General features: G+C 44.5%; 1 protein-coding gene across 2 annotated transcripts in view; it reads right to left on the bottom strand.

Moving 5' to 3' along the window:
• Positions 1–23,964, bottom strand: part of KIAA1549L (KIAA1549 like) — a 280,028-nt gene that overhangs the window by 13,818 nt on the left and 242,246 nt on the right. For both annotated transcript variants that reach the window (XM_036891807.2, XM_036891810.2), the window contains exon 17: positions 7,837–8,187. In XM_036891807.2, coding sequence (XP_036747702.2) covers positions 7,837–8,187 — 351 coding nt within the window. The remainder of the gene's footprint in view (positions 1–7,836; positions 8,188–23,964) is intronic.

The raw sequence follows: 23,964 nt of genomic DNA, 5'->3' as shown, positions 1-23,964 counted from the left end.
CATGGTCAGATTCTCAGATTCTCATCTTGATTCAGCCATTCACTTTCTGAGGACATTTAATTCAGTCTCTCTGTACCTCAGTTTTTTGTTTTTGTTTTCCTTTTGAAATAAGGTGTTGGAGTAGCTCATGGGATTCCAAATAAACATTTCCATATCCATGAAATCATTTTCACATACACTGAACACATAACCAGATTAAAGCAGAGCTTTTCTGGTTGAAGGTGGTGGGGGTGCCTTGGTGAATTTGGTGATTTGCATGATGTGCATAATGTCACCCTGGGGACCTCCCTGAACTGTAAAGTTTTGCAGAGAGTTTGAACACTGTCCTGGATTTCTATTCAGCTTTGTTTTGTATGTATGTATTGCATTTAATGATAATGTATTATCATTAAAACAACTAAGGACACACCTTTCCCAAAACAGAGACAGAGCTTTATAGCCCCTCTTCTCTCTCCTTCGGCCTCATGATATTCAGTAGAGGAGACAGTCAGACAACTTATTTTTATCCCTGGTTCTTGGAAGGCTTATCCTGTAGTCAACACAGTTTTCCAGCCAAGATAAAGCTTTCTATGCCTGTGTCTGTCCTGTAGCAGTTCACCAAAGAATTGGTAAAAAGTTCTGAATTCCCTCCCTTGTTACATTTTTCCAGGTACAAGGCAAGACCACACAGGAGACAAGAGGGTCCCCTTTGGTGTGTATCCTGGGGACCCTTTGGCAGCCACAGGGGCCACATAAAAAGCAAAGAGGCAGCCTGTGCACTGTGTTCAGGGGCTAAAGGAATCCCCCCAACAATGGCTCCTACCTCCCCCTGTGCAGGTTCCCCATGGTTCAAAGTCTTCCGGGTTTCACTCCTCATGTATTTGGAACCTGGCTCCCTGCTTTGTGACTGGAAGCTACTGCTCAAAACCGTTGCCTTGTTTCAAGTTTCCAGTTCCATGATGTACCCAAGGACACCATCTTTTGGGATCCCTGCCCTCTGGCTAGGAAGATTAGAGACTCAGAACTGAGGGCAGTCTTTGAGAATAGGTCTCAGGTCTCTGAGGTGGATGGAGTCTGGGTTTGACTAGAATAGGCCATTCTTCAGGCTCAGAAGTTTGGTTGTAAAAGTAGGTGGGGAAAAGTGACTACACTCTACTCAAAGTTCTGGTCCTGATGTCCCTGGGTAGGGCGTGAGGGAGTGGGTCAGGGCCATCCTCTCTAAACAGTCCCAGGGAGACCAAGCCCAGGTGAGACCGACTGTGTGCTCTCCCTCCCTGTGCATGTGCATCCATCTGGGAGGGGGAACATGGTCAAAGATCAGCCTCAAGAGTAGCACTATAGGGGTGATAGGTCAAAGGGGCAGCCTGAGGCTGGAGGGACAGGTCGGGTGGTCTCAGGCTTTGCATTGGTAGGGGAAGGATGACTGATAGGTAAGTCAACCAACTCTCATTGGAGGCCCTTGATCAATGCCAGCAAATCAGCCCCACATCAGAGTGCATGCGTCAGTCTTTCCATATGTGCTGCCAGTGCTGGCTCCCACTGCACAATGCCCCTTCTAGTGTGCTGTGCTGACCCTGGGACTACTGCTCAGGCAGAACGAGTGTATCTACTTAAGTCTGTACACAGCTCTAAGTAATTTTATGTTCTGGTGGAAGACATAGAATCTTCTAGAAGGATAGTTAGTATTTAGTTGGAAACAGAGGGTTTGGTAATTGAAGATTAACCCTATGATGAAAACTCAGTGCTTATCTTGATCTGTCAGTTCACCAAGAGCTACAAATGGAGCAATATCTGAGGCTTTCAAGGCCTTGCGGATCATAGGAGGTTCAAGCTGGAAAGAGAGCAGGAGACATTTGAGGCCACACTCCTTCCCTTAAAACAGGGGCTACTGAAGCCCAGGGAGAGGAACTGACTTGTCTAAAATCAAACAGCCAGTTAAGGGCATTGACTCATAACTGCGAGCTAAGGGTGGCTGGTGCAGAGGGCATAGGTTTGGGGTCAGACAAAACTGGAGTTGAATCCTGACTTGATCCTTACTGGCTGCTTGATCTCAAGCAACTCGCCATCTCTGTGTCTGCTTTCTCACTCAGTGATGAAAAGTCACAGTATCATACCCCCATTTCAAAGGCTGTTTGAAAGACTCACTTTATATGCTCATGTATCTGGCACACAGTAGGTACTTGATAAGTGATATTCTCTTTCTTTGGAGAGAGGATACTAATTTGATATAGTAATTGTAGTAACTAAGACTGCCCCCCACTACCGCCTCCCACCCCCAATTCTTTGACTCCAGGGCCCTTCCCCTGACCCAAGCAGCAAGGGCATCCCACCCTCCTGCCCCAAGGAAGGCAGGCCACAGCCACTGGGGAAGGCCCAAGAGCTATTTCTTACTGGAGATTCAAAAGTCAAAGCTTTTGAATTGCAAGGTTTAGGATTTTGAATATCAAAAACCTAAGCCCTAAGGCACCCAAGGCCTAAGGTTGATGCCCAAGCAAGAGATTTGGTCACAGTGAGGTACATTTAGGCTCTCTGCTCCTAGATCAGGCAAACACCCTTTGGTTAGGAAGGAGAGGAAAGCCAGTGGGAAGCAAGAGAGCTTAGATGCTGATGGGTCTGGGAAGGGGCTCCATGTCCTGTCTTACTCTGTGAATATGAGGAAGATGCTACAGTGGGCAGAAGGGCAGGGGTGTGTGTGTGTGTGTGTGAGGGAGAGAGACAGATAGAGATGGGGGAGACAGAGCGAGAGAGAGAAGAAGCACGCTCAGCATGGGAGGAAGAGAGCGAGGGGTCTGGTGAGAGCGTGTGAGCAGGAAGAGCAGGACACAGCCGCACTCTGCCTGGACCCACAGCTAGAGACTCAACAGGACCAAGGCCTTCCAAGGGATGCCAGCTGGAGTAGTTAGGTAAGGACAAACTGGGACCAGATACTGACACCTTCTCCCTACCCCCTCACCATGCTGGGCACCAGAGTGTCCTCCTGCAAATTAGCTTAATGCAGGGATAGGGAGGGAGACCCTGAACCGACTGAGATTGAACTTTTGGCACGTGGAGATGATTACAGAAAAATAAATAAAGTATGTGTCTTGCACTCCTGAGTTTGTGGGCTGGATAAGAATTCTCCAGACTTCATCTCCTACCTTCCTACCTCCCTCTCTCCCTTCCCATGCAGCCTTCCTGTATAGACTGTGGTTGTCACTCACTTGAATGATTTTTCTAAGCTTAGCTGGATATGCATGTGCCGGATGTTGGGTGTCAGTTGGTCTCCAAGGGTAATTTCTCAGGGTAGGCCGAAGGCCAAGATCGCCATGCCCAGGCTGGCCCAGGTAAGACAGAGTGACCTGTCTTCACGGACTCCTGAGCCCTGGGCCGTGCCCGTCACCAGCGCCTGAGGGGCCTTCTCCCAGAGTTCCAGCTTCATCCAACTGCCCCGGATGTGCATCCAGAGGTGGAGGGAATCCAGTAATAACTGGTACTGAATTTCTCACCCACCTGGTCAGATGGGGGCTTAGAACAGATTCATATTTGATTTGGAAAAACAGAAGAAATGTAACATTGGACCCAAGTGTTGTGGTAGATGGAAACTCTTTCCTGATATGTCTGCATGTTTCATTAACAAAGGTTTAGGAAGGGGTCTTTTTGTTTTGTTTTTGAGGGAAGAGGAGGTAAAAAGCTCTCAATTTCATTCTAATAGAGATGTCTCCCTTACAAGGGGCAATGATAGGAATGGAAAAAATCCCCTCAAACTGGGTAAGCTTCCTCATGAGAAGGCCACACTCCCAAGTTTTGGAGATTGCAGTTCTCATCGGAGTCCAGAGGACATCCCGGTGGTTCACTGGGCCAAAGTGTGCACAGCAGGCGGGCTTTGAAGTTAGAGAGCTCTGGCTTCTAAGCCTAGTTCTCCTCTTGATAGCTCTGTGCTCTTGGGCAAGTTTCTTTACTTCTCCAAGCCTCAGTTTCCTCATCAAGTTCCCAGGGATGATAATATGGGCCTCATAGAGTGGGTGCTAGATTAAAAGAGAATGTCTCCACAGCACTCAGTTTAGTGTCCAGTACACAGTGGGAGTGCAACAGATGGCAGCTGCTGATGTTACTATTATTGTAACTGTTACTTCCATCCATCAAGCCTCCAGGAGGGAAGATGTTTTAACCCTGCTGCCTTTCTCTGAATCCCCTGATAACAACAGGAGGCTGGTGGATGTTTTCATGTCACTTGGTACAGATCCATTATGGATGCTACCAAAACTGGACTGATCATTAAGTGTCAAGTCCAATTTCTTCACAGATTCAAGGAGTAAAATATGGTCAAGAGTTTCCTGAATTGCAGGGCAGAAATCCCAAGCTGCCAACAGTAACCTTTTCCATAGACGTAAATGCCATCAGACCTGCCTAGTGTCTTTATAACCACCAGCTTGCAGTTTTCCTCTGGCAGAGCTCGAGGCCCTTCCTTTTGGGAAGCTGCAAAGTAATCATAGTTATCATTCTAAGTTGCCACCTTTCCTACTGATTTCCACATTATCATAGCCTAGAGCTCTTGGCAAGGACTTGGGTTAGCAATCATCATTTCTACTGTGTGTTGTTAGCTATTTTCCCCTTTCATGAAAATATAGACCACACATGTTGCCGGCAAAACAGGAAACCTTAATAACAGAATGGCCTTTATTATTGTTCCGGTTTGAAGGCCCATCTCTCTTTTGTGTTATTTCTTAGTCTTTTTCCATTTTTTGATGGCTTTATTTTTTAAGTATATAATGCTGATGTTTTTGCCCTTCTTGACACAACTGCCAACCCCAAATTAGAGCAAACAGAATCATCTAGGTTTTCATATGTCCCCCAGTGAAATTTTTAGATGGTTTTGTTAAACTGAGATATAATGGGTGTGGGATGTGGCATCTTGTTGCCTGTCGCTGGTTGAAGACTCATCGTGGTCATTCAAGTTGTTCTCTCTGAAGCCCAGATCTCTCTATGGATCCCCAGGACCTTGCTTCTAGCCAGAAGGGTCCAGTTGTTCTTGAGAATTATCTTTAAAGAAAAGTGAAGCTTCTCTGAGCCGCTGAGAGGGGACACCCGGAGCAAACTCTTAGAGGACTTTAACGGAGTAGGAGGAGAAGGTGTAGTCTTGGTACCATCGGAGACAGCATAGAACTACTATTTCCCAGTGAAAAGGAAAGAATATTTTTATCATTTATCAAGTAATTTGATGTGTGAGACCATTTGAGGAACTCTGATTACTATTAGTAAACAAGTATTGGGTGCTCATGAGATGCCGACTGTGCTAAGCACCTTACACAAATTACCACCTCATTCTCACAGCAGCTGTCTTATCACAACTATTTCTTTTTTTTTTTGGTTGAGGCATCTGATGATCAGACTTGTAGTCACTGGCTTAGGGCATTCAGCTGGTGAGTGACAGTGCTCCAGGTGGAGGGAAAATCTAGGGATGTGGTCAATGTATGGAGATCAAGAAGGATTAGCTGATGAAATTGAAGTCAGTGTGCATCAATAGAGAATGGATGCAGGCAACTTTTCCCAGGACACAGACACTTAAGAGGTGCACATACATGTTGTAAGATTAGGGTGTTTTCTAAATCTCAGTAAGAAAATCCCTTCTTCCCCTTACAGGCAGGTTCTGATTTAACAGGTACTTAATTGAAAACTGTAATTGTGGAAACTGTAATGTGATGGCCATAGGAAAGTATTTGAAGGTGTCGGATTTGTAAGGCTCAGTAAGAATTTTTCTAACTCTTTCTATAAAAAGCATGTTTGGATTCCAGACTGATGGGAGTGTGGCAAAGGTGGCCCCAGAGTTGCCAACTCTCTTCTGGAAAGCAGTTCTTCTTGACCATGTCCAGCAGTTCCCTGATGGCAGAAGGAAACTCGTATTTCTGAGATCTGGGTATTGCCCCCAAATACTCTGCTTTTGCTAAAAAAGTATGTTAGGAATTTTGCACTATATCCTACCCATCTCTCAGAAAACGGGATGCAAAAAAGATGGCTGTGTTCACCACATTTCCTTTACTGCCTGCACTTTCCAGATGTGTGTGTGTGTGTGTGTCAGCCTGAGAAGACAATGTCAGTAACGCTCAGCTCTCCTGATAATGTCTTACTTCCCCAAATTGGCTTTGACTTAATGAAGACGGTACTGAGCAGCACACATAAGTATTCTGGCCCTCTTGGTCACCCGGCTTCTCATGACAGGTTTGTAAGTTAATATTCCTACTAGTGAAGCAGTTGTGAGCTTCATCAGCATGAGTCAGATTCCCAGGATCTGATCGCTGTGGGGTGAATGGGCATAAAGAGACATTCTGTACCGGCTGACCAAAAAGACAAACCCTGGCAGTGGTGATGGCCCCCCTAAGCACAGCCAGCCTGCCCTGGGAGGTTCTCTTTGAAGTAAACTTCAGTCTCTCCTGCTAAAGCTTAATCAACAGGAAACGTTAGACGAAAGACTGACATTCAGAGAGAGAATTCACCAACAGAGGGAAGCAGTATCAAGAGGAGACATCTCAGTGGCTTGGGGGTGGGAGTGGGGATGACTCTGGAGCAAAGGAGTTCAATAAGGAAATTCATAATTGTGTGCAGGCTATGTAGTTACCACAGCATAACAACAATTTATTAAGTGTCAGTATAGTGTGGACCTTGGAGGGTAGGGGTATGAAGTTATCACAAGGCTCTGCAAACAGATAGGTGTCCCAACAGTCCACGGCAAATGAGATAAATAATGTAGATGGAGAGGCAGTGTAACATCGCACAAAGCAGAAGAGCACACTGGTTAGGAACTGGTGCCTGACTGCCTGGCCTTGGGTCCCAGCTCCACCCCCTCCTGGCTGTGTGACTTGAACAAGTGTGTAACCTCAGTTTCCTCATCTGCAAAATAGGGATAAAATTAGGACCTGTCTCAGAGGCTTGTGGTAAGGGCTAATTTGTTAACATTCACATGACACTCAGATCAGTTCCTAGTGACAGTAAAGCACTCAATAAGTGTCAGCTTGTACTATGTAGTTACATATCACAAGGGCAATTTATAAAGCTCTGTTACGAGCGGCCCTTGAGGTTGGGCCATGGACTATGCGATAAGGGTGGAATCTATACATGCAGAAAGCACTGTCTTCTCTTGTCTATGACTTATAAAACTATGCCTGTCTTTTTAAAAAATATCGGTAGATGCTATGGTAATGAACAAAATACAAATTAAGATTGTAGTTTAAATTATGGGAGTTTTCAGTCACCGGGTGCTTTCTCAGATACTGACATGCAGTTCCCCTTGATGACATGTTCATAACTGATGCCACCATAGCATTTACTGCATGCCTGGCATTCTTCTAGTAGCTCACATATATCAACCCCTTCAATCTTTCCAACCCCAAGAGGTAGGGATTTTTCCTTATTTATATCACCTGTAGAGAATTTAAATAATGTCCCCAAGTTACAAAGCCTGTGAGTGGTAGACCTGGGATTCAAAGTCAAGCTATGGCCTCCAAAGCCTCTGGCCTGAACCACCAGGCTACATGGCTGCTGAACAAGTGATGTATTTTGACATTTAAATAGGTCACCACACTTGGAAATGCAGGAAACTATTGGTGAGTAAAGTAGGAGGTCAGCCCTTTACAGGAGAGATAGTAGAAGAGGAAATTCATTATAAGATGTATATGGTGGGACGTAAGGGCTTCCTGTTGCCTGTGCCCACGGGACTAAAAGACTTAGGCTTGGATCATGGTGTTGGACGGGATGAGAGCTCAGCAAAGTTCATCTCCAAATTCCAAGGCAGCTTATCACTTAAAAGTCCCTGTTCTGAGACCCCAGTTGGAACACCCTGGGCGGACTGACATGATGATGCAGGTGCAGGGGAGTCTGACTTACCGGCCTGGGCAGACTGTACTGGTACATCTCTGGGCGGTAGGTTGGCACCCACTGCACACCAGCCATGGGCCGCGTCATGGTTCCCGGAGCGCTGGTCACCACCTCCGAGTAGGGCAGGTGCTGCGCTGAGCCGTAGGCCTCCTGGTGCCGGCTCTGGCCCACGTGGCCTGCAGACGCCAGGCTAAAGGCCTCCTCCAGTAGCATGTGCATCTGCTGCCGGACCTCGTCAATAGAAGGCTGGGAGCTCAGCGTGGAAGTCTCCGAGTGGCCTTTCATCTGCCTCGACCTGGCGTAGCCTCGGGGCTCATTAACCCTGTCAATGTTGGTTTCCTCTATGAGTTCAGGCTCAGTCTGTGGGATCAACAAAAAGTCCATTGACTTAATTAACTTTCCTTCTCATTCCTGTTGTCTGTAGTTTACCCTAAAATGTTCAGTATAGACAGGTGATAGGAGGTGTATATGCTAATTGATGTTATATCCTAGGTGCCCTATCCAGGAATTCACACTACAGGGGTAGGCAGCTAGCACTATATTAGTAAGGCCATGGTCCAGCTCTCTATGTGTGCCCCGGTAACCCACAGCTCCAGGAGTGTAGCAGGCTTTGCTCATTAGCATGATGATAATGAGAAATGCTTTTCATCAATGGTATTCTTTAATCCTTTTAGAGACATTCTCACCCTTATACTTTTAGGTAATAGAGCTTCTGAAAGTCTAACACCAAGGGCTGGTGTTCTTAACTACAGACTCATCCTCTAAATGAACCTGTGCCCAGCCATTCAGGGAGATGCTGTTGCCAGATGCCAGCTACCAGAGAGAACAACAAAACCCCCCCTCTAGATCAGGATCTCAAAGCATGGTGCACAGTGGCCAGAAGCTCTCCAGGCCGGGCCTGGCAATCTGTGCTTTCCCAAGCCCTTTTGTAGATTCTGATGCCTGCCCAAGTCTGAGACCCACTGCTCTAGAGCATTATCCTGCCTTCCCCCAGTCAACCTTTCTTTTAGGCAGTAGCTGCAGTACCTAAGTGGGTAGAGAGCTGGGGCCTCATCAGCTTCCAGAGCAGGCTGCAGGGACTGTCCTATGGCTGCTGGATAATGGATGCGAATCTACAAAGTCTGTGATGTGTGACAGATTTTGGTCTGAGACCTGCTTTTTGATAACCTGATAGTGAGGCTGTGGGAGAGTAGTTAATCCATGTCCACTAAAGGAAGTGGAGAGTTGTGCAAGAATAAATTGGCATAGATCAGCTTGCCACCCTGCTCTTCAACCATTACATAAGTAGCACACTGTCACTTTAGAAAAATTAAGAAATACAGATTAGCAATAGGGGAAAAAAATCCAAAACTTATTAATATTTGGTGTATTTATTCCACTCCCGAGCCTATCTGAGTTTGTGTAGACACTCCTCCATACACGCATGCCCATTTAACAAGATTTATGTATTAATATCTTGGTTCTGGGGGCTTATTATTTTACATAGAATGAATATTCTCCTACCTGGGTTCCACAATCTAACAGCTGTCTGACCTTGGGCAATGTCTCAGCTTAAGTTCCCCCAATAAAAAGAGCCTGAGACATATGCTTATATTACAGATGTGGATAAAGTGAAGGTTCCTGTGGCCAGGATTCTCACCTGGCCCTGGTTGGCTAGCTCACTACACAAGTGTGGGCAATACATCACTATTGACTGTATATAAAGAGCTCCGCCTAGTATGGGCAACATGGTGGCACGGCTGCAAGGCTGCAGGAGAGCAGAGCAGAGGCTGGAGTGGTGGCAGCATCGAGGACAGAGACTGAGACAGCTGCAGGGAGTAGAGAGGCCCAGAGGCAGAGACCGTCTTGCTGCATTCAGACTCGCTCTGAGTGGATGGGATTCTAGTGATTGACCTGCCACAGTGGAAGTAAAGTTGGGTGTAACCCTTTCACCCCAAGAGCATTCTACTGTCATTTCTTGGTCACATTGAATCTGTAGTGAACTTGCCCAGGGCTGAAACCCATTAGCAAGACAACAGATAATTTATTTTGGAAAATAATTCTAGGGAATAGGAGTGGGGGCCTAGAATGAGTAAACTGGGGAAGGAAGAAAAGCCAGTCATGAGCGGGGACTAACTTAGTGATCGCTGTGAGCAACTGAGGCTTAATTCCATTGGGCCCTCTGAGAAACCATGTAGAATGTGCATTAGGATATAACTTCATTATTATACCAGCTCTCACCCCTCATTAGTCAAGGGTGGCTCTATAAACTGTGACTTTGCACAGGCACCAGATGCACAAGAATGAGCTCCCAAAGGTGTCCCACAGAATGGTGGCAGAAAAGCCTCAAGGCAGCAGCAAGAGCTGAGGGACTGCGAAGGTGACACAGTCAAGCTGCTGCTGTACAGAGCAGATGCTGCGGCACTGGCCGATTTCAGAAGATAAGAGGGCAGAAAGGACATTCCAACCAGGAAAATTACTTAACTTTTTGATATTTCAGTTCCCTTGTCTGTAAAATGAGGATAATAATAAGACCTGCCTCCACAGGTTTTTATAAGGATTAAATAAGATGATACAGGTAGAGTTTAGAACAGTCGCATGTCGTGGAAGCACAACGGCTCCTGTTGTCATTGTCGTCATTATTATACTTTTATTCATTCAGCCACACATAGTTCTCATGAGATTATTATATATAAAGCATCCAGACACAGGATATATAAGAATGAGCACAGTAAGAAAATGTCAGGGAAACTCACTCATATAAGGAATTCCTTCCCTTATTAAAATCTATACATGCAAGGTCAGAACTTCATTATTTTAAAAATTATTTACTTTTCCTTAGTATTAAATTAATATATGTAAATTACAGAAGAAATAAAAAATATAGAAAGCACAAAAAAGAAATCAGACATTTCCTGTAATTTTATCCCCAGCGTCAGGGCTTGGCTAGAGTTCAAGTTCAAGAGATGAGGTTCTCTATCAACTTTCAAACCTAGATTTATCAACAAACATGTACAGTAAGTAATTTAGAATTCTATTTTTATATTAACACAAGCAAGAATAGATTATGGAGTAGAATGCAAAATTACCTTTGCAGTAATAAACAAGAGATCAAAGACATTTCATGTCTCGGTGCATGTTCCCATGGGGCTCTTATGAATTGCGGTTCTTTAGGGAAATGCTTGAGATTGCTCTCTAGGAAATGTGCTCCCTGGAGGCCTGGTGATACCTTCTAGGGCAGTAAATGCAACGTCTGAAAAACATTTTCTTCACAATGCATAGAATATTCTGAATGGAATTTCAGAGTCTGAAGGGACTTTAGGAGACCATTTAATTGAAGCCCCATTTTACAGATGAGTAGGTCAAGGCCAGAACCGTTAAGTGACCTACCCCAAGTCACCCAGAGGCGGCGGTGGCAGAGCCTTGCTCTCCCAGCTTCTGTCTCTTGCCCATCCTGCTGCATCCCACTGCCTCTTTCACTGCTCTTCCTTCCTACATGGCCACTCTCCCTAATCAGAAATGGATGCCTAATGCTAAATTACTACCAGGTGGAAGTGAGCTATGATTTTCCCACCCCTGAGCTGTACTATGTATTTCCAATTGTACTGGTAGATCTACTGTATGTGAATTTATAGCCATGCCTTAAGCAGGGCAAAAATATACTTCTTAGCAATGACTTCCTACTGTTCCAGGAGCCCTGGGGTGCGGCTGTGCTGGGTTGGGGGTGGTCTTTGAGTAAGTCTGACAGGGAGATACACCTTCCCTGGGGAGGCAGAAACACTCTGAGGGTTCCCACTGCATGTACACCCATAACACCCTAAGGAAATCAACTTTTTTCCCCTACAGTTTCCATTTGGCATGGGGAGGGGCTCCCTTTAACTAGAGGGCCCAGAGTCACAACACAAATATGAATTCAGTAGGTTTGCTCAGGCCTCCTTCTAAGGAACTCCTGTTTCCCCACTGTTGTCACTTGGCTTTGCAGTCTCTGGACATCCACAGATGGAGACCAGACAAGCTCCAGTTACCCCTGGGCTCCCCCTCATCGCACTGGTTCTCACGTACCTCATGTCTGCCTTGTTCAAGTCTGGCTGCTCCCTGAGCCCACCGCACCCTCTGTCTCTCATGAGCTTCGCATAAGGCGCTGGGCCTTCAATAAAGCTTTGTGAAATTGAGCAAAGACTTAAAAATTGTCTGCAATTGCCCACGGGGTGAAATTTGAGGTTAAAGATAAAGGCCCACATTCTCTAACAAATTCCCTCTGGTGCTGATAAGCAGCAGGGCCACAAGTAAGTTACATGGATGCCCTAAGCCTCATCTGTAAAATGGGCAAGTTGAACTTTGGTCTGTGAAGTCCCTCTTCTCACATTTATCTGTTACTTGGACTCTGTCTGACCTAGAAGGGCCCTGATTCCTCCTATTATCATTATTCCTGGGGAAATCTGATGTTGGCTGGTAAGGGGAACCACTCTCCCCATAACCTTCCTCTCTATCTTGAAACGTGTGATACGTTTGTTCTTTTAGTTAACAGATAATTATTGGTTTCAGCCCTGCACCCTGGGTTGACAGTTGTGGACACAACAATCAGTGAAGTAGCGACCCAGCCCTCCAGGAGCTCCCGGGCTATTTGAGGAGACGAACAGCTACCACCGGGACAGTAACAGCACTAACCCTCATTAGCAGCTTCTGTGCCAGACACTGTGGTAACTGCTTTGTATTTATCCACTCTTCTTCCTACAATAACCTGTGAGGTAACAACTATGCTTATCTTTATTTTACAGATGAAGAATTTGAGGCACGAAAAGATCAAATATGCTGCACATAACTGGCAGAGCTGGAATTTGAACCCAGAGAGTCTGATTCCAGTACCCAGGCTCCTACCCATGGTACACATTAAACAAAGTCATTACCATGCCACAAATAGGGGCCCTGACAGACTTCTGTGATCAGGAGGACAGATTACAAAATAATTACTAAAATAATCTACTACACAGTTTACTATAAAGATGAAAAGAATCAGTGTGTAAATACTAAACCCTTAGAAGAGCGTCTGGCACATAAGTATGTAATGAATCTCAGGTGTTACCATTATTGCTGCTGTTTTCTCCTCCTCCCATAGATTGGGAGCTCCTTTAGGGCTGAGTTAGCATTTTACTGTAATCTCCACAGTTGTCAGTCTAGGGCCTACCTCAAAGCCAAAACCAGTAATTGTCTGTTAAGTGAAAGAATGTAAGATGACAGATGCTCAAATCTATATGAGGACTTGATGTGCCAGCCCGGTGCTGGGTTTTCTGCATATGCTACTTTACCAATTCCTGAGGGCTGTAAGGTTGTACCCATTTTTCAGATAAGGCATGTAATGTCTCCAGGCTGAACTTGCCCCAAGCCCTCACTTGCCCATTTCTGAAAATACCTTTTGCTTTTTTTTGACAATAAGTGGGAGACAGGAGCAAAGACAAACCTCCCAGTGTTGGCTGATGCTTGGCTTGGGTACAATGTCAGGAGCTGTCTCTAGGACAGAGAATGTATTTTTTAAACCTCTTTAACTTGAACTTTACCACTCTTATTTATCCAGCTTCAAACACCTGAGAAGCACTGGGAAACTATTTTGTAAAATTATTTTTGTAAATTAATCAAAATACACTTCAATACAAATTCTAAAAAGTTAATCAGGGAATGTCTGCTCATGGTAGGAGATTAGAAAACACAGATAAGCAAAAAAGGAGAAAATAAAAATCCACTCTAATCCTACACCTGAAATAACTACTGTTTACATTTTGACCTTCGTACATGTCTTTCTAGACATTTTCTATGCATATGAAATCGGATGAAGATTATGGATGCTGGAGCATTGCCAACACCCTCCCACCACCCCTCCACCACCACCCGCCACCGCACTACAAAGAACGTTGATTGGCCCAGGTCAGATTCTCCTCTCCTCCTCTTTGGAGGAGGATCCACCATTTGCAACACAGATTCTCTCACTTTTGTGAGAGAATAGGAAGTGGGAGAGGCCAGTGAGGCAAAAGGGGTGGGGGCTGCAGGATTTTTAAGTGAGATTTTGGAGAGCAATGCAGAAGCAGCTATGACATGTGAATGGGGGAGGAATTAAGGGAATTTAAAAAATATTACTGGGCATGATACAATAGACTTCATGTACATGTAAAAGATGAGCACAGGAGTATAAGTATTTTAAAGTTACTTTTGTTAACATAATATCTCAGACTGAGCCATCTGTCATGATTATATAAACAAAATACACATACATGTATATGTATGCAGTCATATACATATATAAGGTTTTTAATAAAATGCAATTATATATAGTATTTTGGAACAGTTTTTATAAAACAATATTGTAAACAAATGTTTCTGCTGATAAATACATGTATTTATAGGGAATAACTTTAATTCATAGAATTAAAGTTCCATAGAATTCTGCTATATGGAGTTCTCAGCCTATATTTAACAGTCCATTATTTTAGGTGGTTTCCTAGTATTCTACTATAGAAACAAAGTTGAAATTAGTATTCTTGTGATTAAAACTTTGCGTATAACTGGATTTGGTCCTACGTTAAAACCTTACAAGAAGAATTACTGGGTTAGAGGACATACATATATTTAAGATCTCGGATACTTATGGCATATTATAACTCAGCAGCAAAGGCCACACGTATTGGGAAGAAATTAAGGCCATTTCTTCTCCACACCTGAACACTCAGGCCTCCTAGGCTTGGGCTTGACCATGACCTCCAGAAAGAGCAAACATCTGCGATCCTTTGAATGTTATTTGCAGAAGAGCACACCAGTCCCGCATACCTAGGATGGTCCACACAGTGGCTACGTATCCCTGTGATTTCAGCTTCTCTTTAAAACATCTCAGAAACAAACTTGAAAGAAATTATGTCCTGCTGAGAACCCCAAGTATCTTCTTTCTGGAAAATACTCCAATACAGCTCAGTCCTATTGCCTGGTTGGTCCTAGAGCACATTCTGAGCCCTAAGGATTCATGAGAACTAAGAACATTTTTTTTATGAGACAACTATTGAAACCAAAAGCCATAGACCAAGAGAAAATATTAGGATTTGTATCCAGAATTCCTACGAATGATTAACAAAAAGACAACCCAATTAAAAAAATGAGCAAAAGCCTTGAATAGACACCTCAATAAAAGAAGATACATAAAAATGTCCAATAAACATATGAAAAAGTGCTCAACATCATTAGTGATAAGGGAAATTATATAATTTCACATTCACTGGAATGGCTTAAATTAAAAAGATTGATAACAAATGCTGACAAGGTTGAGGAGTAGAATTAGAACAATCACACTGAGGGTGGAAGGGTAAACTAGTACATGTATTCTTGAAAACTGTTGGTAGTTTCTTAAAAACTTAAACTTACACTTTATGACCCATAAATTCCACTTCTACATATTTATCCAAGATAAATGAAAACATATTGGCTCAGTCTGTTCAGGATGCTAGAACAAACTACCACAGCCTGCATGGTTTGTACACAAGAGAAATTTACTTTTCACAGTTCTGGAGGCTGGAAGTCTGAGGGTGCCAGCACAGTCAGGTGAGGGCCCCCTTCTGGGCTGCAGGCTTCTCACTGTGTCCTCACATGGTGAAAGGGGCAAGGGAGCTTTCTGTGGTCTTTTTTATAGGGGCACTAATCCCATTCACGAAGGGGCCACACTCATGACCATATCACCCCCTAGTACCATCACAGTATCTCAGCATATGAATTTTGGTAGAATGTGAGCATTGATCATAGCACATATGTTCATATGTTCACAAAATATTTGAATGAGAATATCTATAGCAGTCTTTTTGTAGAAGCTGCAAACTGGAAACAACCCAAATGTCCAACAACAGGATAATTAATAAACAAATAGTGGTATATTTATACAATGGACTAGTACTCAGTAATAAAAAAAATAAACTGCTGATACATGCAATAGCATAAATGAAGTTTGAGCAAAAAAAGGCACAAAAGAGAATATACAGAACAATTCCATTTATATGAAGTTCAAGAACAGGTAAAACTATAATGGTAGATATTGAAAAAGTGGTTGCCAATCAGGGACATGGTGAAGATTCAATGACAGGAGGAAGATTTCTGGAAGTGATGAAATGCTCTATGTTTTGATTGGATTAGTTGTTACAAGGGTATACACATTTGTCAAAGTGCATCCAATTGCACACTAAAGACCTGTATATTTCATCATATATAAATTTTGTCTGAACAAAACAAAATGCATTGGGCAACATACCTAGCTTGATGGGGATGATCAGGAAAGGTCTCTCTGAAGAGGTGATATTTTTGGAGACCTGAGGGAGAAGGGCTTGGCCATGTGAGTGTCATAGGAAAGCTTATGAAAAAGTTCTGAGATGGGAAAGAGCTCATAGTATTTGAGAAAGAGAAAGGTGGACTGCTATGGGCTCAACTGTGTCTACCACCCTCACAAAATTCCTATGTCGAAGTCCTAACCCCCTGTACCTTAGAATGCAACTGTATTTGGAGATAGGGTCTTTGCAAAGGTAACTAAGTTAAAATGAGGTCATTAGCATGGACCCTAGTTCAATATGACTGGTGTCCTTGTAAGAGGGAATTTGGACACAGGGATGTAAGGAGGGAAGAAAATGTGAAGACAGGGAGAAGATGGCCATCTAGAAACCAAGCAGAGAGGCCTGGGACAGATCCTTCCCTTACGATCCTTGGCAGGAGCCAACCCTGCCAATGCCTTGATCTTCAGATTTCCAGCCTCCAAAATTGTGAGAAAATAAATTTCAGTGGTTTTAAGACACCAGGTCTGTAGTGCTTTGCTAGGGCAGCCTGACTAATACATGCCCTGGGTGGGTGAGGCCCCAGCTGTCAGGAGATGGGGCTGGAGAGGCAGGCTGAAGCCAGATCACGTTGGGTCTCCAAGGCCATTGTAAGAAGGCTGGACTGTTTTCAAAAGGCAGTGGGAAACTCTGGAAGAATTTTAAGCAGGGGAGAGACATGATTGAAATTTATGGGAGGTCAGTAGGAGCTCTTGGAGCAACTGGGACAAGAAGAGATGGCAAGGGTGTGGATTAGGGTGGTCATGAACAATGACTGTGTGGATGAGTTCAAGATATATTTTGGAAGAGCCTGGAGATCGCTAATTATCAGGGAAATGCAAATTAAAACCACAATGAGATATCACCTCACACCAGTTAGGATGGCCAACATAGAAAAGACTAGGAACAACAAATGCTGGTGAGGATGCAGAGCAAGGGGAACCCTCCTACACTGCTGGTGGGAATGTGAACTAGTTCAACCATTGTGGAAAGCAGTATGGAGGTTCCTCAAAAAACTCAAAACAGAAATACCATTTGACCCAGGAATTCCACTCCTAGGAATTTACCCTAACAATGCAGGATCTCAGTCTCAAAAAGACATATGCACCCCTATGTTTATCGCAGCACTATTTACACAGCCAAGATGTGGAAGCAACCTGAGTGTCCATCAATAGATAAATGGATAAAGAAGATGTGGTACATATACACAATGGAATATTATTCAACCATAAGAAGAAAACAATTCCTACCATTTGCAACAACATGGATGGAGCTAGAGGGTATTATGCTCAGTGAAATAAGCCAGGTGGAGAAAGACAAGTACCAAATGATTTCACTCATCTGTGGAGTATGAGAACAGAGCAAAAACTGAAGGAACAAAACGGCAGCAGAATCACAGAACCCAAGAATGGACTAACAATTGCCAAAGAGAAAGGGTCTGGAGGGTGGTGGGTGGGAAGGGAGGGATAAAGGAAATAAGGGGCATTACGATTAGTACACATAACTTATGAGGGGGCATGGGGAAGGCAGTATAGCACAAAGAAGACAAGTAGTGACTCTATAGCATCTTTCTAGGCTGATTGACAGTGACTGTAATGAGGTATGTGGTGGGGACTTGATAATGGGGGGAATTTAGTAACCACAATGTTGCTCATGTAATTGTATATTAATGACAAAAAAAAAAAGAAAGAAAGAAAGAAAAGAGCCTGGAGAATTTCTGCTCCAAAGCCTTTAACAGTAAAAGACATTTCCAAGTATCTAAAATGAATTAGATAGTCTTATCTGGAATGCAGTTGAAGAAGAGGAACGAAGGGTTCTTGAGGCCTTTTATTGCAGACTTTCTTGAATTATTAGCCCCAAAGTGGATAGATGTTTTTACAAGGCAATACTTGACAGGACGTACAAGTGTGTACAACATGACTTTGCCTTACACAGGCACTCTGACTCTGGAGCACACGAATTTGAAGGCTCTCTCCAAAATTTGCCTCAAGGCCCTGATTTTCAGCTCAGTGCCACTCACAGCTTCATCCAGCAAGAACAGACTCTGAACTAATTCTGCAAGTTCACAGCAAGGGCCCAAAGAGCAAGTGGGAGTTCAGCAAGATACATTCCTGGCCATCTGGCTGGGATGAAGTGATCTGGCTCCATGTCCATTTTTTTTCTCCAACAAAGAGGGTCCTTGGGCAATGAAACTGTAGCTTCTCTCCATTTAACGCCTGCTCTGGCTCTAGCAGCTCCACTCCAAGTGCTGCCTGCCATTGAGGAAGCAGAGACATATTTCACAGCTGCTTCTGGAAACCAAACTGCAGGGAGTTTTCACTTCCCCTGGAGGGGAGAAGAGCAATCAGAGCCCACAGCTAACTCCTGAGCTTACATCTCAAAAGCTGCTTTGACAACAGTGGGAGATGGTAACTCCCAGAACAGAGAGGGAGCTTTCCAAATAATGGTTTGATGACTTCTTTTCTGTAACAGGTGTGCAAATGGGATTTTTAAAAAAATCTCAGCAAAATTTCAAATTTCACTGAAAAGTCCGACCTCTTAATCATGTGGTCGGGTCCCCTGGCAACAAGCCCCCATCCTTAGCTGCTCTCCAAGCCATCTCATTAACATAACGAAAGACACTTAAAGTTCTCATCACTTAGGAAATTCCAAGGGTTTTAGGAGCTAGGTGCCAGGAACGGTGGACAAGTACCAAATGTGAATTTCTTATAAATCACAATATGACAGCATGTAACAAAATTCATAGCAATCCTGAGATGTCTAAAGTACTAGAATGGGGAAAAAAACAGAGGAGAGTATCAGCTCTCCCTCATGGAACCTGTTTGCCATAGTTATTTAAAACTGCTAATGTTCATGATATATTTTCTTTCTGTGCTTTACCTGCATTAACTCATTTAATACTTACAACAACCCTGTAAGGCCAGTACCATTTGTATCCCCATTTTACAGATGAGGACACTAATGCCCTGATAGGTGAAGTAAAGGGCCCAAATCTATGCTGTTGGTAAGCAGCCAAGCTGGAATTTGACCACAGCTCAGCTCCAGGGGCTGTGAGCAATAACCACTATGCAGCACAGCTTGTGAGCACTGAGAACCATATATGAGCACAATTAATTGACATTACCTTTTAAAAAGGAATCAGCCTGAAGGCAAACACGGAAGAACAATTCTCTCTCATGGGAAGCTATTTTGCTTTGCACTTGGGAGGTGAGTCAGCCCCGGCTTAATCTCCCTGCTGAGCTGGCTGAGAGTATCAATCCTGAGAGTGACGATTTCATACCCAAACAGGCCCTCTCCTCCGCCCCCTCAAATCTGCTCTTCCTCCTTTGAGCTCTTGAAGAAGCCAGACAGACTCACAAAATCCCTCTTTCTCACTCCATATGCCTCTAAAACACAGGCTCTTACTGCAGCCAGGCCTTCCCAAGCCCACGGGGTGGTTGCTGGCTCATCACCACGCTGACTTCCCTTTATGGTGGGCCAAAGACAGATGCTAATACTTGATGAGCAAGGGATGTGGATGATTATGATGGTTTTGTTCCTTCAAAAGCCCAACCAGCAATATACCAAAGGAGTGGGTGATCAGCTCAGCACCCACCCACTCCTCTCCCTGGGTCTCAGCCCAGGGACCTGGGGGGCCTAGGCCAGCCCCAAGGACCTTGGTAAGGTCTGACTGTTCAGTCTGCCAGTATAAACCCCTCCTCTTCTTCCTCCCCAGGGCTACAGTAATTGCTACAGGGGTGGCTCAGTTAGAGCAAAACCCACAAACCTTGTGTTATGATTGGGGAAAGAAGTTCTCCCTTGTGTTGGTCCATGAAGTATGTGGATGTGAGGCCTGAGGCTGCTGCAGCTGTGTCCTCCCAGAGAGCCCACTGGTGGATGAAGCCGACCAAAGGAGGATACCCTGCCTGATGCACAGAAACGCGCCTGGAGCCCAGTCTCACTATACCTGATGCTTTCCCTTAGTAACTTAAGACAATTGGAATTGGGTCAGGTTTTCTGTTATTTCAGCCCAAGCATCCTAACTAATAACCACCATTCAGGCTGAACTTTGAACAGCAGCATACATTTTGTCTATAGTTTGGAAAAGCCAGTCATATCAGATGTTTATCTGGCTCAGAATATAAATCTGCCTCATATTTTTCAAGTCTCAGCACAGGAGTCACCTTTTCTGATTGACACTTGTTTGTTCATTTGCTCAACAAATAGAGACGCTGTATTTACTAGGCACTCATTCCTATTCCAAGTGCTGAGGTTTCCAGGATGAATAAAACATGATTCCTGTCCTTGAGGAGTTGAATGGGGAAATGACACAAGTAAGCTTACAGATGGCAGACAGGGAGCAAGCCTGTGACTGGGTGAGTCCCAGGTGCTTCTGGACAGACCCACAGACATGCAGCTAAGGAAAGGATTCTGGGGCAGATAATGACGAAACTGAATTCTGAAAGCATTGCTGGCATCACTGGTTCTCAACCAGAAGCAGATTTTCCCCTAGGCTGCATGTGGCAAAATCTGGAGACATTTTGATTGTCAAAACTGAGAAGTACTACTGGTAGCTAGTGGATAGAGGCCAGGATACTGCTAAACATCATACAGCTCACAGCTCAGCCCCCCATACAAAGAACTAACTGCCCAGCCACAGATTTCAGTGGTGCCGAGGTTGAGCAACCTTGGCCTGCAGCAGGCAGGTGGAAAGGGATGTTCTGAGCACAGAGATGGACAAGCACATGGCAGGTCTGGGAGGGGCACGTAGGGCTGCAGCCAGGGGCTGGATTAAGGAGTGGTGAGCATCAGCTATAAGGGCATGCCAGGCCAGCCAGAGCAGATGAGCCCTGAGCTAGAAGCTTAGAGTTTGAGTTTTATTTCCAAAACTGTGGGGAGCTACTGAAGAATTTGAAAGAAGGGTGTGCATTTTAGAAGGAAACTGTGGCAGCTGGTATCTTTAGTCATGGTGAATAACAGGGACTAGACAGAGCAGCAGCTATGGGACAAAGAGGAACAGACCTTCAGGAGGACTCCCTCCTCCCGTCCAAGTTCACTCCTGCAGCATGTTGCATGTGTTTCTACCTATCTCCACCAGTCTGTAAAAGCACCATGGGCAAGTACTACAGTTAACCCATATTCCTCTTCTCCAGAGAGCTTCACAGAGGTAGTACGGTGCAATCACATGTGGGGCTTAGATGCTAATGCCAGCAGAGAAGGTAAAAATTATGTATAGTAAAACCTTTGAAAATCCCTTAAATTGTCCATGGAGTATGGCATACACTGCCCATGTATACAACCTTACAGAGTAGTATGTAAAAGGAACATGTACTTTCTCATGTACAATATGAGCAGATATATAAAGAAGCTTTTTGCAACATTTAAATTTTCTTTCATCTTTCAGGACCTATATTGCTGAATTTACATATGTTAAATGCATATTTAATGCAATGGTTCCACTGTACTCAATGCTTGTAAGAAACGAGAGGGATAGCAGTTCCCAAGGGGTGTTCTCATTTGCCCATTTGGCCTCAGGCTCCACAGGGGTTTCAGGAGCAGGTGGACATGGGTGCACGCAGGGTTGGGAAGGCCTCCCTTGTGTGGAGTGGGCATTGAGCGGTGCTCATCAGGACTGGAGGACTTATTCCCCCTGCTGCTGTGCACACTGCCAGCTGCTGGCCCTCAGCTATAATTGGGAATTGCCCTTGTTTTCCCTGGTCAATTGGTGGGAATCAGAATGCTAATTCTCTTGCTGGGAAGTGTCCTTGGCTAAAGAGAGCAGCCTCACCCCAAGGACAGGCAGTGACTGGTCGATTACAGATTACAAGACCACAAAAGCCCAGATGCTTCGTGCAAATTTGGGACAACTCTGCAGAGACATGTGGGCTTAGTGCTGGCAGAGGTAAGAGAAACAAATTAAAGGCTGAGATGGGAAATACATGTAAAGACAGTTCTAGCTGGGATGCTTAGGGGGCGCTGGCTGGCAGTGGAGCACAAGAGCACCCCAGGTCAGAGGGCCACAAGCAGGTTGCTTCTGAGGTGAAGGACAAATTCCTCCAATCCAACCATTTGCTGCCCAATGAAACCAAGAGTTGGTTGTGCCCTTGTCTGGGACTATCACCCAGTGCCAGGACGTTCCTCTACTTCCCTTGGTCTCTGACTATGGTGCTAAAGCCATGCTGTGCTGGGGGTGGGATGGGGGTGGGGGCAATGGGTGAGCAGGAGAGACTCCCATTAATAATACAGGATTTACAAATTTACCTAAAAGGTCTCAGACTTGTTATATAAGCTATCACAGGTAGTCAAGGGCTTTCTAGAACATGTATCATTCTGCTGCAAATGGAACCCATCAAAATAACTGTTCTGATTCTCTGGCCTCCTTCCGTTAACCACTGTTCATCTGGAACAAAGGGAGTTGGCTGCACTGTCAGCTGACAGAGGCCAGCAAATAAATACCCCCTTACACACAACAGAGCGCATCCTGGCCTTCAGCTGGCAGCGGGGTCTGAGCTCTGAGCCATGCCTCCATCTTCCCCTTTGCTATACTTTCCTCCACTCGTTCTACCAACTGCTTCCCAAATATTTGCTCTGCCTGGTAATTCTCTCCTCTTGCTTTTACCCAGTGCCTGTGGTCAGGAAGGTGGACTGATGCTCAGCAACCTCTCTCAGCACACATTCCTGCAGGTCTGGGGCTGACCGGCTAACATATGCTTTGGGCCCTCCCTGAGGCAGTGGCTGTGGTTGAGACCTAGGTTCCGTCAGTTAGGTGCACCTGTGTGCAGTGTGGACAGAGGAAATGAGGCAGGGCCCATCTTTCTGCTCCTCTGCAGTTCCAGGCAAGCCTGCTTCCCCACCTTCTGGCTCCGGAACAGAGGCAGCAGCCTCTCCTCCTGGCCAGCCCTGGGCTTTTATAATCCATTTTTCCTGGAGCATTCCTCCAGGCCTCCGATGATTTTATGAGCATCAAATTCCTTATAGTCATTTTTGGTCTGTTTAAAGTGGCTGGATGTTTTGTATTCTGCAGTGGAACCTCGCCTGATATAGTCCTCCTTTTTGTAGGTTTACATATACAATCATCTGGTTCTCACTAACATTTCAAAACATTTCCCTGAAGATCATTTCCCTGCTTCTAGAATGAGAACTGATCATTGAGATCACTACAGCGGAGCTTTCAACATCACCGCTTCTGAGTTGTATCAATGGATTAATCATCAGTCTCAATGTTTTTGAAACCTCTGGCCACATTTGAGAGTCCCTCCAGGGTGTGGAACCTTGGACAAGGTGCTGGAGGGAAAGCTAAGAGGAAGAGCCTATAAAGGTCTCTACTTCTGAGAAGACTGCATTCATTTTCCAATTTATAATTCAAAAACCCATGTCAGAGGCTCCCTCATAACTAAGGCACAGAGCTGACCCCATTCCTGTTGTAGATTTTTAAACTCCAAACACAAATCAAGGTTGGAAGAGGTGCATTTTTATTTCTGAGGAATGATTTGATTATTACTTGCCCTTTGGAAGCAAAGGCTGACTCATCGTCCACATACTGGGGTTAATAATTTGGCTGGTTAAAGAAAAAAATCACTTGGGTCTTTAGTCTGTCTGAGAATTCACATTTGGGGCATTTTCTTTTCCTTTTCTCACTGCTTTATTATTTTTAAGGACTTTCATTTGGAAAATAACATTTAAAAAATACTTTGAGATAGAGGCATTTTTGCTTTTAAATATTAGGCTGACATTATGTTTTCTACCTGCTTTATGCACTGGGAGGAATTAATTTCAATGCCAAAGTTAGTTTAATGACATGGTCTGGTCTTTTAGAAGTAACCAGTTTTGGACATCTTTCTAAAATCATGCA

This window comes from Manis pentadactyla, chromosome 9 (genome assembly GCF_030020395.1).
Source record: "Manis pentadactyla isolate mManPen7 chromosome 9, mManPen7.hap1, whole genome shotgun sequence".
Lineage (NCBI taxonomy): Eukaryota > Metazoa > Chordata > Mammalia > Pholidota > Manidae > Manis > Manis pentadactyla.
This window is presented reverse-complemented; position numbering and strand designations above follow the sequence as displayed.